General features: G+C 38.6%; 1 protein-coding gene across 18 annotated transcripts in view; it reads right to left on the bottom strand.

The window, feature by feature from the left end:
- The window catches only part of slc2a9l2 (solute carrier family 2 member 9, like 2), a 110,523-nt gene that overhangs the window by 50,496 nt on the left and 42,513 nt on the right, over window positions 1–17,514 (bottom strand). For all 18 annotated transcript variants that reach the window (XM_044167442.1, XM_044167483.1, XM_044167396.1 and 15 more), the window contains 3 exons: window positions 14,834–14,966; window positions 5,742–5,929; window positions 3,354–3,464 (listed from right to left, as the gene is read on the bottom strand). In XM_044167442.1, the coding sequence (XP_044023377.1) occupies window positions 3,354–3,464; window positions 5,742–5,929; window positions 14,834–14,966 (432 nt within the window). The remainder of the gene's footprint in view (window positions 1–3,353; window positions 3,465–5,741; window positions 5,930–14,833; window positions 14,967–17,514) is intronic.

Genomic DNA, 17,514 nt, shown 5'->3' with positions numbered 1-17,514 from the left:
TATACAGGTCTTTATTTTCCAGATTATTTCCATGCATACGCATCTCCTTACCTACATAGCATGATTAGGTTTTTTAAAACATAGAATCAACTCAGGAAAGGTAGTTGTTGTATGATGTGCTGTGGGCAGCCCTGCTACTGTGTTTTCTCTTCTTTAAACACCAACCGTGTCCCTTGCTCGTGAAGATATCTGTAGTTTTACACAATTATTTAGTGACACTTTCCTCCCGAGCTTTTCTTTTAATGCGCTCCCTCTCAGCTCTTCCTATTCTCTTTCTCTCATTCTCTCTTTCTCCTGTGCTGTCCATTTTATCTGCACACTGCTCGGCTACGTGCACTCTATGCACTGACTGGACGTTGTGTTGATGTGTATATGCATGCGACCTGTTCTACCATTTAGCATTTTTAACACTGGCCTGACACTCGAGGCCAATCAGCTTGCCAGGCCACTAGGAATTCTCCTGGTGCTCCCGATGGTGAATCTGGTTCTGCTTGTATGTGTTTGCTTTTTCCTGACAGTGGCTTAGATACTGTTACAAAGCAAAGCTTGTACAGTTTATGGTTATAGCATCTTTTACTACGTGAAAAATGGTGTGAGTTTATTTTTGATAATTTCCAACTTCTTTGTGTATGTCACATACATACTGGTATCAGCAGTATAAGAAGTGTGATGTTCATCAAAGGCAGTTAGGGATGAGTTGGATGCCGTAGGGCTGGAGAGAAAACTGATATCTGAAGGGTAGCTATATGCTGGTGTTTGAAGTCAGTCACCTGGAAGCTAAGTCACTCAGTGGGGTCGTCTCACTGCGGCAGATCAAAGATAAGCTTTAATGTGCTTGTGCTGAGAGGAATCCCAGAAATAGGGCATTAACGCACAAATTAAATGAAGAGAGATGACGGAGTGCATTTTCCACTGCATTTTGTACTGTGTTCTCGTTTGATAGATGTGTTATTAAACTTCTAAATTAATGGCCCCAGAGTTTGGTTTTTGGGAACTAAACTCCGGAAGTGAAATTCACTGTAGTTCATTTCTTTTCACATTTACAACGCATCTCAAGAACATAGAGACTAGCTGGTGAACATAGTGGCGCATTTAGCAGCTAAAGAGCCAGAGTTTGTGGAGACCAAAAACAGAGCTAAAAGGAGAGTGGATGTTGATTTACATTTGTCAGATTGCCTGAAACACGACTCCAAATGAATGCTACTGATGCTCCGTGTCTGCTGTGTAAATAGACAACAGTTTGCTAACACATTACCGATATCAACTTTATAAGGTCAATGTTGTGTTTACAGCTTGTTATGCTGCCCCCAAGTGGCCAAAAATCTATTAATGCAGGTTTAACAGTTTTGTTGCACTTTCTTCATTTTGCTCATTTAGACTAGTCAGGACGTCAGCAACATAACTGTAAATTAAATATCAGTGAGATTATAAGACATTCCCAACCTTATCCTAATAATGCAGTACACAAGTTGTAGCAGTTGTGAGACTTGTGTGTGACCGGTCAGCACTGTTAAGTCCAAGTATACAGTTCCTGGGTGGAATTTGCAGGGACATTTTTGGACGAGGAATTATGGCCCAGGAACTTAAATTGTACCTATATTCTTCAAAATGCAAGAAACGTTCCTGAAAAATACGTATTCCTGTGGTCAAAAAGGGTCATTGGTCATGAGAAAATCAACCAGCCTGGAAATGTAGTTATTGTTTGAGTGGATAACACAACCTGCATAGTTCTATCTCATTCAGTGTAATCTGGATCAATAACATACAGCCATCACTAGTTCAGTATTCCTACAGCAACAGTTAGGAGGATTTAAACTGAATACAGAAAACTATCGACTCCTTTTCTCTGAAAGAATTTGTGTCAATGCTGCAATTAATGAAAGTCTCACACGACTCTACCTCTCAGTTTGTTGGGAACGGAAGATGTGATGGAGATAAATACAGTAAATTAAGTATAATCTCAGATTTTCTGACTCAGTCACAATTCAATATGGGAGTACTGTGGATATCTGCAAGACTAATGTCTTCAGTACACGATGCTGCTCTATGTCAGAATGTACAATAAATGTCACAAAAGCGGCTTTGGTGGTAGTGGTTTCATTCTGTTATGGATTTTTTTCATTGATTTCTTGCATTGTTGTGTAAATGCTAAATGGACTGTACTTGTATAGCACCTTTCTAGTCTTCTGACCACTCAAAGCGCTTCACACACTACATATCGCATTCACACACTGGCAGAACTGATCATCAGTACAAAGAAACTAAATAATCATTCACACACTCACACACCGAAGGCACAGCCCTCGGGAGCAATTTGAGGTTCAGTGTCTTGCCCAACATGTGGACTGAGGGAAGCCAGGATCGAACTGTCGACCTTCCCGCTCTACCACTAAGCCACAGCCCCCCCCTACAGTATACAACAATCACTGTATGTATATCATCGCATAATGTTCTGGTGTGGAATACTACATTATCTGCCTAACAAGTTGCCAACAACGTACTCCGCTGAGCTGATGCAAAGTGCTCATTTAACGACAGATCTGCTGCCGGAGCGGAAATGTACTCCTGCTGACAGCGGTGAGCAGCTTGCAGTTGCGAGGTTCCTCCACATCAATCAGGGATACTATACCTTTGGTCAAGAGCATTGGAATTACGGCCAGGCAACAAAAATTTTGGTTTGGGAAAATGTACAGTATTTACTGAAGGAGATAATGTCCGTACACAACCACCACACTCTTGCTTTTCACATTGGAATTTCAATGTCAACTACTGCCTGTTTACAGTTCTATGTCCTCTACATAATAATGTAATGGTGGAGAAACATACTGCTATATCTTTTTCTGCAAATCTTGGCTTTTTCATGTGGCCCACTTGGGAAATACTGCAAATGGACAATAAAACAAATCTTTAATGCAGTAATGAACTGCCACTGGTACAGATTTACATTGCTGTACTGTGAAGTTGCTGATTTATTCAATAAATCTGTGGACAACTTGCTTTATATTAAGATTCTGAAAAGGTGCTTTGTGCCGTCTTTTTAATCAATTGTGTATAAAGACAAACTGGACACATTCGCACATAGATATTGCTAACCTCGAGATCTTTTTCAATTACAATACAGACAATAGTCCAATATTAAAAAGAGGCTGACGGTAAAGTCAAACCTCTGACAGCTTTAGTAGTGAAAGAAAACAGTTAACATATCATGAAGATTGGAGGGGATTTTATTGACAGATAAAAGTTAAAGACCACCACTGAAGTAAAACAAAACGTACCTTGCTATTATGTGTATCAAGAGCAGCCTTGTACCCAGAATCAGACAACTTTGGTTGATTTAAAGTAGTAATACTCACTGAGATGATAGCAGCCAAAGTCTCTATGGCCCCGGTGCTCAGTGTGATGTAGGGGAGAATGTTCTCGGCAAAGCCTGCTTCACGAAGGATCCCATTGGTGTAGTACCAGATCTATGAAAACATAAATAAAATTCTACTGGACTTTCATATGTTATAGACATAAATCTGCATCAACATGAAAGACATATATATATACATATATATATAAAGACATATAATTTTACTTGCAGGAAGTTTCATTATAGACATTCAGGCCATCTCTAAAAACATGAATGATGACCTCTTTGAACATTCTGAAAATCAAAGGAGACTTGTGAGTTGGAAAAGTTCCACAGTTGAAACAGTTGAAACAGATGCCCTGTTGCTTAAGTCAAACATGATTTTGTATATTTGTCATTTTTCTCTGCATTCTCTCCTCTAACCTGTGGCCTGCACTACTCTCTCCAGTGGCCCTTTTGACAGGTAACAACAAGATTACAAAACATGTAGTCAATTGTCAGAAATTATGAATTCTGACAAGCTGAATACTGATACTGTGACACTGGTTGCAGGAATATTTCTCAGCTGTCACCTTAGCATCAGCACTCAGTTTCATTGCAGCACAATAAGCCTCTGTAACATCACCAAGTCATTCTCAGACTCATTTGACATGTCTGATGGTGATGGGGTAGTGAATACTATACGACAATCAAAAGAAAGACCTCCAGAGTGATCTAAATTACATTTCTGTCTTCTTGGAATGAAAATGTATGTAAATGAAGTCACATTCATATCTATGGTAATTCAGATGAGCTTTATGATTTCTAGCTTTATGTTGTATTACTGAAAAGTCCATCAACCTATCAAATCTGAAATTTGATAGTGAAAAATTGAGCACAAATATTATTCTTTATGATATTCATCCTGAATATGAATTTGGGGACAAGCTAACAATTCATTTGCATGCATTGCATATGGCCTACGGTATGTCGGTCAAAGAACAAATGTGTTTTCCTACATTAATTCAGGAATTTTAGCTTCAAATGACCAGTTTTGATTGCATCCTTCTTGCTAGTAGAGCCTTAATAGACAGATGGAAGTTTGAAACTGCACAGGAGCTCACTTGCATAGTAGTGCTGAGCACAAACCTAAGGAGAGACTGATCCACTCTAAGTGGCTGCATAAGAACTCTTTTTTTAAGAATATCTTTACAGTTTTTTAACCTCTTATAACAAAAAAGCAAATGAAAAAATATTTACTTGTGCAAAATGTGATTTTAAAACATTACCTCTGCAAATAAAAAAATAACTTATTTTTAAAAGAGACCACAAATATGGGGTCACACCTGTGCATGCACAGACCCAGGGGGGACACTGTTTGCAATGAGCTGCTACACCTGATCCACTGACAACTAGGGCTGTGACGGTATTGATTTTTTATTTTTTTTGTCACTGATAGGACTGTCATAGTACAGCACACCCGAGCGTTTCTGGAGTTAATGGCCATTCCTGTCATTTTTTAATCAAACAACCCTACATGCCTGGTTTTTGTTAAACTAAGTGGGAGAGTTAGAAATGCTTTTGCCTATACTGAAATTCTTAAATCTTATCTGCTCACAAAAAAGCGCTTAAAGGTCCATGTCTTTGTGTATACCTTTTTTATGCACTATCCATTTTTATGCACTGGGGAGTTAGCAGTCACATGTAAAGTTGACTGAGGCTACAGGAAGGAGGCGCTGTTTCTCAGCTCCGTAAAAGCCTTGTGGCGCAGTAAAAGGAAGTATTATGTTTGACTTGACAACAACTTCAGCTCCAATGCAAGGATGAACCAGGCAAAGCATTAAAGCTGCACTTATCAATATTTTTATATCAACAATGGATCAAATGACTATGTCAAATGTGAAAGGGGTTGCTCATAGTGAAAAGCACTTCCTAAAATCAGGGAAACATCACAATCAACTGCGCGTGTTCTGCATTGTCAGGCAAGAAGAAAGCAGAATGGCTCTTTCTCTTGTCTGAGTCTCTCGAGTACAAGAGGAAACACTATTCACCTTCCTGCCATGGCACTTGTGTAAATCTGTCCACCAAGGGCCAACAAGATTGACAATGCTGAGGTGTGACTGGAGATGTGACCGGAGGTGTGACAGAGCATCTTCAAGAAAGTATCTGGCTGATATACAGAATGTTTGACGTTATATATCAAATTTTTACCCAAATTTTGCATTATTGATTCTTTTCATCTGAATCTCATCAGTTTCATTTTTAAATCATCTAAATACCAAATAAATTCCCTATTTTTTTAAAGAAAATAAAAATAATGTGTTCTAAATATATAATGCACTGTATTATAGCATAAAGAACAAGATTCCTCTGACAATGTGAAATAAGTGAAATAAGAGCTGCATCTTACAGCATTGAGGCCACAGAGCTGATAGCAGGCCATGGTGATGATGATGGTGATGAGCTGCCAGCGAACAGCTGGGCTCTTCAGCAGCTGTAACACAGAGGCGGTCTGTAGGTTGTCCTGAGCTCGAGCCTCCGCGTGGACCTCTTCAAGCTCCTGGGACACATCCTTCTTCCCCAAAAGCCTCTGGAAGGCTGAAACACACACATACACACACACACACTGTTAAAAATATCCACAAATAAAAAGGGGTGTAAGAAGCCTCAGAAACAACCATCATGCTGAGATTAAAGGAGTTGAGGTTTTATTCCACAGCAAATAAAGACATATCCTTATAAATGGATCAATTTGTTAAAAACTGAACACGCACTTAGACTTAATTAAATCTAAACCTGTTTTCTGTAGCTTTATCAAGTGTCCATAGAGTAAACTGGGTCCCACCCCTGTGTTTTTGTGATGTGTAATCTGTATTCTAACTTTGAATTATGCCCATTTCTCTGGCTCCATAAAGTATTATCCGTAATGCACGCTTACAGTCCAGTGATCCCTGTGATCGGTGTGGATATTAAAATTACCCAGTGGAGTCTTTGACTGCTCGAGGGAGGTGGAGAATTAAAATAAAAAGAGAATAGAACAAATAAAAGAGACCACTGGCCAATACACATAAGACGGTGTTTGTTAACAATAAAAACACCAATAATTATAATTGTGGTTGGCAGTGTGTTAAATTTACTGCATAATTTGATATGTAATAGTGGTATATCATTTTTAGATATTCTCTAGATTGTATCAATATTTCTGTAAACTGTACGTCTTAAATGTGGATCTTTCTTAAACAGAATCAGCAGACTTATTAGTTGCACTTCATGGCTTTGTTTATCTATACGCTTTCAAACTGTAGCTCTATGATCATGCTGATGAGTGGCTAAAATGTTAACAAGAAAGCTTCACAGGGTACCTCTAAGTGTAGTCAAACAGATTTGTGGCATACCCTAAGGCTACATTCTGGTCCTGTCATGTTCTCAATTTAAATGCTTCCTCTGGGATACATAATCCACACAATATTACATTTTACTGTAATGCACGTGACACTCAGCATTCTCTATCTGCCAACCACAGTGATTTAAAGAAGTAAAATGTTCTAATGCGTTGTATTATCCTCAGCTGAATGATGTTGTATTGGCCACATTTACCTAAATATCAGCAATCTATATAATCTATTATTTATTATTTATTATCAAAACGATAACTTTTACTAAAACCTTCTGCCAGAAAACCTCTGCCCTATTTGCGTGTACAGAGCTGACCAGGTTTCTGGCAGTCATTTGCAGCTTGGCAAGTTGAAGGTTGTTTGAACTTGTACTACTTGAATGTGATGGAGTGGAGGGAATAGATGGGTGTAAGGACACTTCTTTCCTCACTGTAATCCTTTCTCCTGTAATGGTGAATCCCCGGGGTTATGGGAAGTCGAGGTGAGTACAGGTTAAGGACATGACCCGGAATAACAAATCTCTACACACCGACAGAGACTAAAAGAAGGTCATTAGGATGTGGGAGCTGGATGCCACAGTGTGGACAGTGACCACACAGGAGGCAGAAGACCTGCCAAACTAAAGCCTGGTCCGAGGACTCCAGGGTGGCATGATTTTAAGGCATGAAGACTGTGTGTGTGTACATGTGTGTTTAGTGGGTGGGTGCTGTTAAAGCTACAGTACACTAGGCAGGATTCTGATATTGTATGTCTCAGAAAATACCTAAGAAAGTTAAAATACTTGTGAAAACTCACAGGTGTGCCGCAACAGCATGTCCTATCCCCACTAAATGATATTCCATAAAAAAATACATCACTTAATGTAACATAATTCCTTAACAACGTGTGATTGCAGAAAAAGCAGAACTCACCGGCAGCATGTTAGATATTTAGCCTTATATTGGCCCTTTGGTAAAAAGAAATATATAGTGTAATGGGCTTCTATGTGCAGTTTTGAGGTACATCATTTCTGAGTGTAAAATGTCTGAAACAAGTACCTCTCCCTACTATTGTGAAGTAGACACAAGTGCCATGTTTACCTTCCTAAAATAAAAAAGTTCTGCCAGCAGCTATTGTTTCTAAGCCTAACCTTGAAACATGCTTTGTATCAGTAATGACCCGGTCAAGCAAACAGACGAACCAAAGCAAGTATATTCTGCCAGATACAGTTTGTAAAATGTAAACAGAAAGTAAAGCTTGATTTTACATGACCACATAAGAAAGTCTAGTCTTTACTCAGGTAATTTATAATATCTACACAATGGTTTTTCTTTTGTTTTTTGTTTTTTTTGTTTTTACCATTTTCTAAACATATATTTCTTTCATTTACTTTACAAGCACCTAAGAACATTGAAAATGGCAAATATCTCAATAACCATTATTTAAACCAATCTACAGTGATGTAAATACCTTAAGAAAGTGAGAAAACCCATCATACATAAATGATCTACTATTAACAGAATAAGTTACGCACCTTGAGCTCTTACCTCAACTTGATTATTATCCAGATCTAGAGTACATGTAAATTAGTATATTCAATTGCATCTCCCTGCTGATAGAAATATGGAAACCTGCTTTAATCCAGAGTCATACTGGGGCTGTCAATGTCACTGATGACATGATATTGATGTTTATATGAAGGTGGTGGGATGTGCAATAGGGGCGTTGTCCCCCACAGAGGCAACATATTGTATTTTCCCTGCAGGAGGACAGTGAGGCTCCCCTTATGTCCCTTTAAAGGACCATGCAGCCTGACCGACAGACTGAGAAAGCATTCTACAACATTACTGTGGGAATAAAAACCTTTATTGAAACAGGTGTTCAATATTTAAAGAAGGTTTGAAAGGGACTGACTAGAGGGTTAACGTGGAGGCATTTCTGTTGAATTTAAAGGAGAAGGATGGCAGTATTCTATATTTTTCTTATTGTCCCATGAAAAGTCCAAAACAACAATATGTAGTCCATTTCTCAGTAGTTTCCTGTCTGTGGCTCTTAGCCCCAAGCCCATTAGTTTTTACTGATGATGTAAATCTTTAAATATGGATCACGAAAATATATCTTGTAAAAAAGGATTGTATCGGCCAAAATTAAACCGATCCTTTCTTCAGTGTACTGTGTTTCGGTCACCTCAGCCTGCTACTGTTGCCTTTACCACAGTGCCAGCATTTCACTCGCATGCCAGTAAAAATGTGTGAAAAAGTGTGTGAATGTGCAAGCGGTGCAAGTGGCAAAATGCATGGATTTTCTAAACTCTGACGCTACTTATCATTGCAGTGCGCAAAACATTCAGGTAGCAGCTTCTCTTTTTAGCCGTCGCTTTCGCAGGTTAAAATGACAAACATAGCCAGCGGCAGGTCATATAGCTGGCGCTATTTAATTTTAATTTCATGAGTTATTTGATGACAGGCCAAAATTAAACTTGGCTGCTGTCTGGTTAAAGTGCTCTCTGCAGCTGGTGTCTGTACTCAGCCAAAGATCATTTGTGAGGGACAGAGTGTTTTTGTAATTCCACAAACTCCAACAGAGTGAAACCTCTTCTCTCTAGCTGATTGTACCACATCAATTTCAGGAGACGCATTCTCCCAGTTAATCTTTTCATTCATATTTTTTAATAGTTTTTGGACAAACATGGAGCTCTGTGACAAATCAGGCTGTATACACAGACAATACTTGTTAGTGGGATCAATTCATTGTTGATTTTGGTCTTTTCCTGAGATTTGTTATGAAAAACAAAAATATCACCAACCTTATCCTTAAATGTAGCTGGTTGGTCCATTCATTTCTGCAAAATGAGTATTTCTACAAATGTGTAAAAAGGATAACATACAGGTAATTTGATTGGGCAAAAATGGGAGGGACAGCAAAATAAGTGTCAAGAAAACGTATTCATATGTCTAAAATCATACAGAAACTGCCAAAAGCCAAAAAAGTTATAAAACTGCTGGATAAAATCCCACGCCTTATGTAAGTCAGAGACAGTGACCTTGGCACCCTGCCGTCAGCCATTCTGACAACAACAACAATAGCCTATAGAGAAGAGAAAAAGGAAAGAATCAATTACATAATGTAATGCGTGATGAGTTATGATGGGATTGGAGTGTTGAGAAGGGGGGACCTCATGTCATATTTTTTTGTTTTTAGTCTTGGCACAGTAAAAACAAATGTGTGCTTTGTATTCATTGGCAAGCTCAGGGGAGAAAGAGAAAGAGGCTATAAACTCAGAAATAAAAAATACAGTGGAGTCACAGTAATCCAAAAACTAAGCGCAGTTTGGCAATTGCACTGACAGCCTTTAGTATACAAAACTATCTGTTCTTCAACCTCTGTAACCTTTAAATGGAGGGCAGAACCACTACAAATATACGACATGACAAGAGACGAGACGGGGTGCAGGAGAACATGCTGTTCCTGTCTGACACTGCATGATGATAATAAGACACTACAGGGCCACCCCTCAAGATGTGTGTGTGCTGACAACAATTCCCCAACCACAGCGCTGTAACACAAGCCAACAACATGGATCTGCAACGCTGTTCAGACTCGTGCCAGCAAAATGTTGGCTGGCAGTAGTAGGGAAGATGTGAGGGGAGTTTGGGCAGGATGTCCTTTCACCAACCACTTATCTCTTTCTCAAGGAGCTTTTTACACAGCAGCTCATTGTCACCTGTTGTCTAATGCTCAGAAAAGCACCACAGAGGAACATGGTTTTTTAAATATTAACACAATACAACAGCAGTTAAATAGATCCAGAATTCAGCACAATTTTTAAATTGTTAACTTTTGTTATAGAAGTTAACTTCTATTAACTCAATTCTATTCTAAAAAACACATTTCCTTGATTCCAATTTGTTGAACAGAATCAAGGCTGGAATTATTTATTTGGTGAGAGCAGCTGTAAACATAGACAGATGGCAAAGAAAGTGAGCTAAAAATAAAAGTGCTCCATTAAGAGAATTACAAGCACCGTCCTTGAATTCCAAACACTTTAACAATAAAGTTTGATGATTAACTGCACAAAGTTAGACTTAGTTTTCAAAGAAACACCATTACGTGTATATATCAACACCTTCCTAATATGCATAGCAATTGTATGTCAGTGCACAAACATACTACAAAAATGCTACTGTGTTGCTTTCACAGTGGCATGACTTTTCACCCATGCTTACCAGGCATCTCATACAGAATGTGCCCCTTATTATAGTGTGTTATGGTCCTCAGTAAGCATACCAAAACAGGATACCTGTCATGCAAAATTTATATCTTGCCAGGACTTCAAATATCTAGAGCATGCTTTTTGTTTGTATTAGTCTGATGTGGACAATAACATTGCGTCAAATAATTCAAATTTCCCTTTCTTGGAAAAAAATGACCTTTTGATACGTCACTTACGAATTTAGTAATAACAATAATTGTTACTCATCAGCATCAATGACACAAGAAGCCAATGGGGGGGGGGGTTTACTCTTTTTGAGACGGACTTACACTAAGACATTTTGTTGATGTTATTTGTGTCAAATGGGTTAAATGTGTCCAAGGGCACATTCCTGGTAGATTAATTTGTAACACGAGCACTGTGTTTCTATTGGTTACCTCACAATCATCGTGACCAAAGATAAAATAATTGCCACAGTTGTAAAATCCTGTCTCATAGTACAAGATACAATATATATTATTATTGATCTTATTGAGATTTTGTTTTGTAGTTCGCTTTATGCCAAAACAAATAATAAATAATAAAAGTAATAATAAAAGAATAAATAATAAGTCAGAAATGAAAACTATTTTACATTGTGGAGTGCTGAGGATGAATTTAAGAGTCTCACAGCCTGAGGGAAGAAGCTGCTCTGTAGTCTGGTGGTACAACAGTGGATACTTCTGTATCTCTTGCCAGATGGCAGCAGGGTGAACAGGCTGTGGCTGGGTGGGTACTATCCTTTAGTATCCTTTGGGCTCTGCGCAGGCACCTCACCTCACCGATATCACCGACGCTCAGTAGGTTGGTACCAGTGATCTTTATTTTTTTTAATCACCCGCTGCAGAGCCCTCCGGTCCTGGGCTGTGCACATCCCATGCCAGTTTGTGATGTTTCCAGTCAGGATGCTTTCTATTGCTCCTATGCAAAAGTTAACAAGAACCTGGCACGGGTATTATAAAGCATTGAATGATTTTGATATCTGAAAAGCCTTCAAAGTCATGGATGCCCCGTCAATGCAGACCCTTGTAAAGCAGGGCTGTTTTCTGTCTAAACACCTGCTAACATCTTTGATATGTTTATACTCCTACACACACGTAGGACTCCCTTAAGCAGTTCTTGAGCAAATCAGATTTTCCTCATTTATTCAATTTGGTGTATGCTGTGCCAAAATCTGCTCTATAGGAACACCTGTGGTGTAAGCATCATGTATTATTCTTGATATCTTTTTATGTTTCTATCAGATATAGGTTATTCTATTCAAATGAATGAGACAGGTGAACAGATGTCACCAAGATATCACAATGTCTCATATACTGTACATGTGCAAAGGTGTATATTTAAATGTTATGAAATCAAACAATAAATGTTTCCCGTCTTTGTTTATGTTGTTTTATTATTGGCGAGCCAGTCTATTTCATATGTACATACTGTATTTGGATGCATTTGTAGCATATAAGGTAAGTAAACCATCCAATTTATATTCTAAAATGATCAATATAGCAGCATAGAATTCATTGTTCAAATGGATTTCACCATTTTATCATGAGTTTGCGCCAACATCAAAAGTAATGTTTAATCTACTGTAAAGTTCTTTGACACTGAGACATTGCTAAACTCTTGCACAACTTTGAGTTCAGAGTATACAGACAGGATTTTCCACTTTACGAAGAAAGCAACAAGCAACCAAACTTTCAGAGAACATCTATCTATAATGTATGGATATAGACATCAAAGAGCTCAAACCACCCTAGAGACAAACTGATCAAAGTCATATCTGACATCACATTTTTCGACATGCTTTGTTAACACATGCAGTTTGAGCTATGCCTACCCCATGCTGTTTCTTCTCATGTCACAGCATTTTAAGATTAAAACAAGATCATACTATAGTTACTTTAAAGTCAGTGAAATTTAAAAATGATGGTTGGGTAAGAAGATGCATATAGATTAGTTGAGAGTTGAGAGAACATACCTAAATCATTTCACACATGCTACATAGACATTGCCTTGTTTTGAATAACAGACTCTTGAGTTTCAAGACTCCCTTGTCTTTAAAGAGACTGTAAGAACTTAAGGCCAGTAACTAAAAGTCATAAAACATATCTGCACATGGAAACTACAGCACGGTTAAGCTATAGTTACACTTAAACTACTAAAATAATTTGGATTGGCAAAGATTGTGGTCATGGCATATAAATTATGGTTAAGGTATTATTGACAAGCTGATTTCCATCTGCTTTGCTGAAGATCTTTTACGTGCTTAATAAAAGTGGGAGGTGATTTGATAGCATTTCTAAATAATGAAATATTAAAGAAACATTAATTAATATGTTACTTTTATTGACCTCTGTTGGGAACAGCAAAACTGGTCATTCAATCCTGATTGCAGTGCGAAGCAATTGCAAATTGAAGGGTTAAAGGTGTTGCAAAAACAAGGCATGGCTCATGGGTTAATTGCTTTGGCTCAGTTTTTAACTTTCAAAACTCTTAACTTAAAGGTACTGTGTAGCGTTTTTTTGTACATGTATTAATCGTTTTTTATTGCCAATGTGTTAACAGATTGTAACGTAACTTCAAAAATGAGACCTCAGTTGCCTACAACAGCCTGTGGACTGATTTCTATGAAATGGACCCGGGACGGTTTTTCCGCGAAAATCCAAAGGATGTGACCCCCAGGGCTGACCCCGCCATAACCCCCGCTAAGGCCTCCAAAGGTAGGCGTTGACTGATGCCCGACCTCCCTCTCGCACCTCTCCCACTTGACGCCTCTCCTGTCCACGCCTAAACCTGGAATGTCTTCGTCGCCCCCGGAGTCAGAGTCCTGTCAGAGCCGCTGTAAATCACCTCTGTACTGTATTCCCTCTTGTCAAACTGGCATCCATCGATCTCGGGGGCTGTGTTCGGTTCCTACTGAGTGCGAGCGCGAGCAACAGGCTGCTGACTGCAGTTCATTTAACGGCGATCGGTGTCATAAATAACAAGGATTTTCTGGAAACTCCACACAGTACCTTTAACTCAAAACACTGTACTCCTTCAAACGTGACAAAGCACACAACATCTGTATCACATTAAGTGATATATTACACAATAAGGTAAACAGAGCATCACAACATTATTTATGTTCATCATTAACATGATGCTGTCAAACACTAATGTGTACATAGCAAAGGGAAACAATTTTACAATTGCAGAAATGCAGAGGTCAGTATTTGAAATGATGCAGAGTAAAGCCCTATTCGGATGGGATTAACATCACAAGTGGAGGTGGGGAATGAAATATTCACTGTGTTCCTCTGTAAATTAACTCATCTTTCCGGACGGCATTTTAACCATCAGGAAATTACAGGATATAGTCTGTAATAGACATGGACATGGACTAAGCTAAAAGCCTCCTCGGGGGTTCACAGGGGGAGAGACATGAGGCAAAGATACTGTGTGAGGTGAATTTGAGTAAAAAATTGAGCTCAGTCAAATCTTAACACACAGACATGAAACAGTGATATCATTATCACTGATATTGATATCATTCAGTGTGACTTACACTTCACTCATTATCTCCAATGTCCATCACAGATATACGTCCATAAAGCATAGAAAAAAGACGCTTCAGAACTTGCCTGAGAATCATCAGGTTTTGAAGTAATCTGGTCTGGTGATAGTCGTCTGAACATCCATGCAAACAGGAACTGCTAATAGCTAATTTGGCATACTTTCAATAGGAGGATAGGCGGACTAGCACGTTCGCCAAAAAATAGTAGGTAAATCTCAGCAACGGTGAAGTAATCAGTGAGTCTCTGGTCTTGGTAAACAACTCTATCAATCCCCTGCAGATATACTATGGTAATATGTGTAATGGTTTAGTGACACTCTTACCTCTTTCTGCTCCAGCCTCATCCCTCTTCTCTATCAGCAGGTAGCGAGGACTCTCGGGAAGAAAGGGCAGCACACACAGCTGCAGCATGGACGGCAACGCCAGGAAGGAAAATAGGTGGTTCCACCTGGACTCCTGCAGTCAAAACATCAACAAAAGGACCACATCAAAGCTTCATACATGGAAGAGCTCATACACCAAACTATACAAAGAAGTTGGACGAAACAGATCTGTGTCTTACAGCTGTTGTATAATACCCCATGCAATAAAAGTGGATGCACATCATTCTCTCATTAAGAAGACTGTCTACAAGCAGTGATGATGATCATTTAAATGCAACAAAATGATGAGTTACTGTGTTTGTAGAAAATGGGGCATAGGCTTATGGCAATGCTTTGAATGTGAAAGCATAAGTACAAGACTTATGGTCTTCAAGTGGTGCATTTCTTCATTCCTGCTGCTGTAAATAAGTGTTAACAGGTTATCAGACTTATTAAGCTAATGTTAGCATTAAATAAGCAATAACAGTATGTTACTCTGTGTGTATAGTGAATTTGCGAAATGTTAAGCAATTTAAAGGAACAACAAGTTAGTTCAAATTATTCAGTTAAGTATTGAATAACAATACTAACAGATAGATAATGTATAGACTTTTTAAGTGTTGTGGTTTCAGTTTTGCCCCCACATCCAAACAATTCTTGTTAGGCAACTCTATTCTACAATGGTAGCTACAGTAGATTAATTTACAGTATGTTTACAACAGCAGGCTCAAAGAGATGTTTTTAAGTGGCACCTCCCTTTTGTCTTGGAAGTGACTTTGGTCAAGGGCGTTCCTGCTTTAATAGATGTGATAAACTCAAAATGTGAGTTGGCTGTTTTCCCAGTCACTGCCATGACAGGTGAAGTGCTGATAATGAGGCCAATATAGTAATACTCTGTGAGATACAAACATCTTCAATGCAGGAAACTGTGTCTTTTGTTACTGTATCACTTTTATATTATGGAGTGAATATAGACTGCATGGATGCACAGAAGACAAATAGCCAAACACGAGTGCATTCATAGGGATGCCATTAGTCATCAAGGTTGTCTTTGTTCCATTACACAGTGATTTCTTCACAAAATATCCCAGAGGCTAAATATTTATCAATGGCTGGTAGATTTATGGAAGCTGTTTTTAATGGACACTTTTAGTGCTTTTCAACATTTTGCAATTTATAAAGAGTACGGTCTAGACCTGCTCTATAGGAAAAGTGCAATGAAATAACTTCTGTTATGAATTGGCGCTATGTAAATAAAATTTAATTGAATTGAATCGAACAACAGCAACAACAGCAAAGAGCACTTGAGTCCATCAATTATACCGTGGATATTAAATTATCATTCCTAGAGAATACAGGTTACAAGATCTTTAGTTGATACAAAAGTGTTCCTTGAATGCATCAAAAGAATCTGACAAACAGTGTGGTCATCCTCCTCCTGGGCGTATTAAAACTAAGAGGAGTGTGAAGACAGTCTTAGTTGATGAAGGACAAGGTCACTGACCTGACATCAGTCACTGGTGTGTCACACACCATAAAGGATCTCTGAGTGACACACTGCAAAAACACACAGACATACTTTATGTACATACCTCATACAAAACATTAGGGAAGATGACAGGATGCACAGCCCCATCTATTTGGCAGATCTATGCTTCATGATCTCGCTTGAGTAAATGGGAGGGGGGTATTCGTAGTTATGCAGAGACTGGAAAGGAATTGCCCTTTGGAGAGAAAATGTCAGCTCTCAACTCATAAGTCTGTTGGGGATTCAGCTGCCTAACCTTTACCAGGTGAAAAACCTCTTATCAGACTGTAAAACTTTTTTATAAAATGTACCAAACTTCTTTAACGACTCTAATGTATTCAGCCTAAACTGCAAACTAACTACACATTCACGAGTTACAGTATATAGTCTTGTCCATCACAATGTCATTACTGTACAGTATAATGCACTTTCCAGCATTGTGGCAAAAAAAGATTTCAACAGTTCAACAGACTGAAATTAAATATTTCAATTAAAGCAGTATTACTAGAATTTGTTGTTGTTGGCCACTTGGGGGAATCAGAAAAGCTGTACAGCTGCTTATTTACATATCGAGCTGACATGGAGCATAGACTGTATAAAACATGGACATAGTGTCAGTGACGTCACCCATAGGTTTCTGAAGAGCTGTTGTGAACCTCAAAGTAGTCGGCTCCGGCTGTCACCATCTTGGCAGTGCCTGACTTCAGCTAATCCAAAAATGGTCAAAGAGGTGGAGCAGAGGAAGGCTGAATGAAGCCTGGTTGCTGAACTACTTAGCAGCAAGCTTTAGCAGCTAAATGCTCCACTATGTTCACAAGCTAGTTGCTAACTTTGTCTGCTGTTTGGTGCTGGGCAGGTAGCATAAAGAGAGTTTATCACAGCTTTTTCACTAAAAACAGCTGCCTGCTGCTACTAAAAACAGGCAGAGTGGTGAGAGTAAACCAAGGCATTAAAGTTGATGTAATATCTAAATAATTAGCTGATACTAAAGATACTAAAATGTTCAAAGAGCTGAAGTGAACTGGATGATAATTGGTGGGTTTGTCACTACTTTATATTTCAAATAAAAATATCACATTTATCAATTGTAGTGATGGGAATTTAGAAAAAGATT

Source organism: Siniperca chuatsi, linkage group LG2 (assembly GCF_020085105.1).
Source record: "Siniperca chuatsi isolate FFG_IHB_CAS linkage group LG2, ASM2008510v1, whole genome shotgun sequence".
NCBI lineage: Eukaryota > Metazoa > Chordata > Actinopteri > Centrarchiformes > Sinipercidae > Siniperca > Siniperca chuatsi.
The sequence above is the reverse complement of the archived record's forward strand: the minus strand, read 5'-3'. Positions and strand labels throughout refer to the sequence as shown.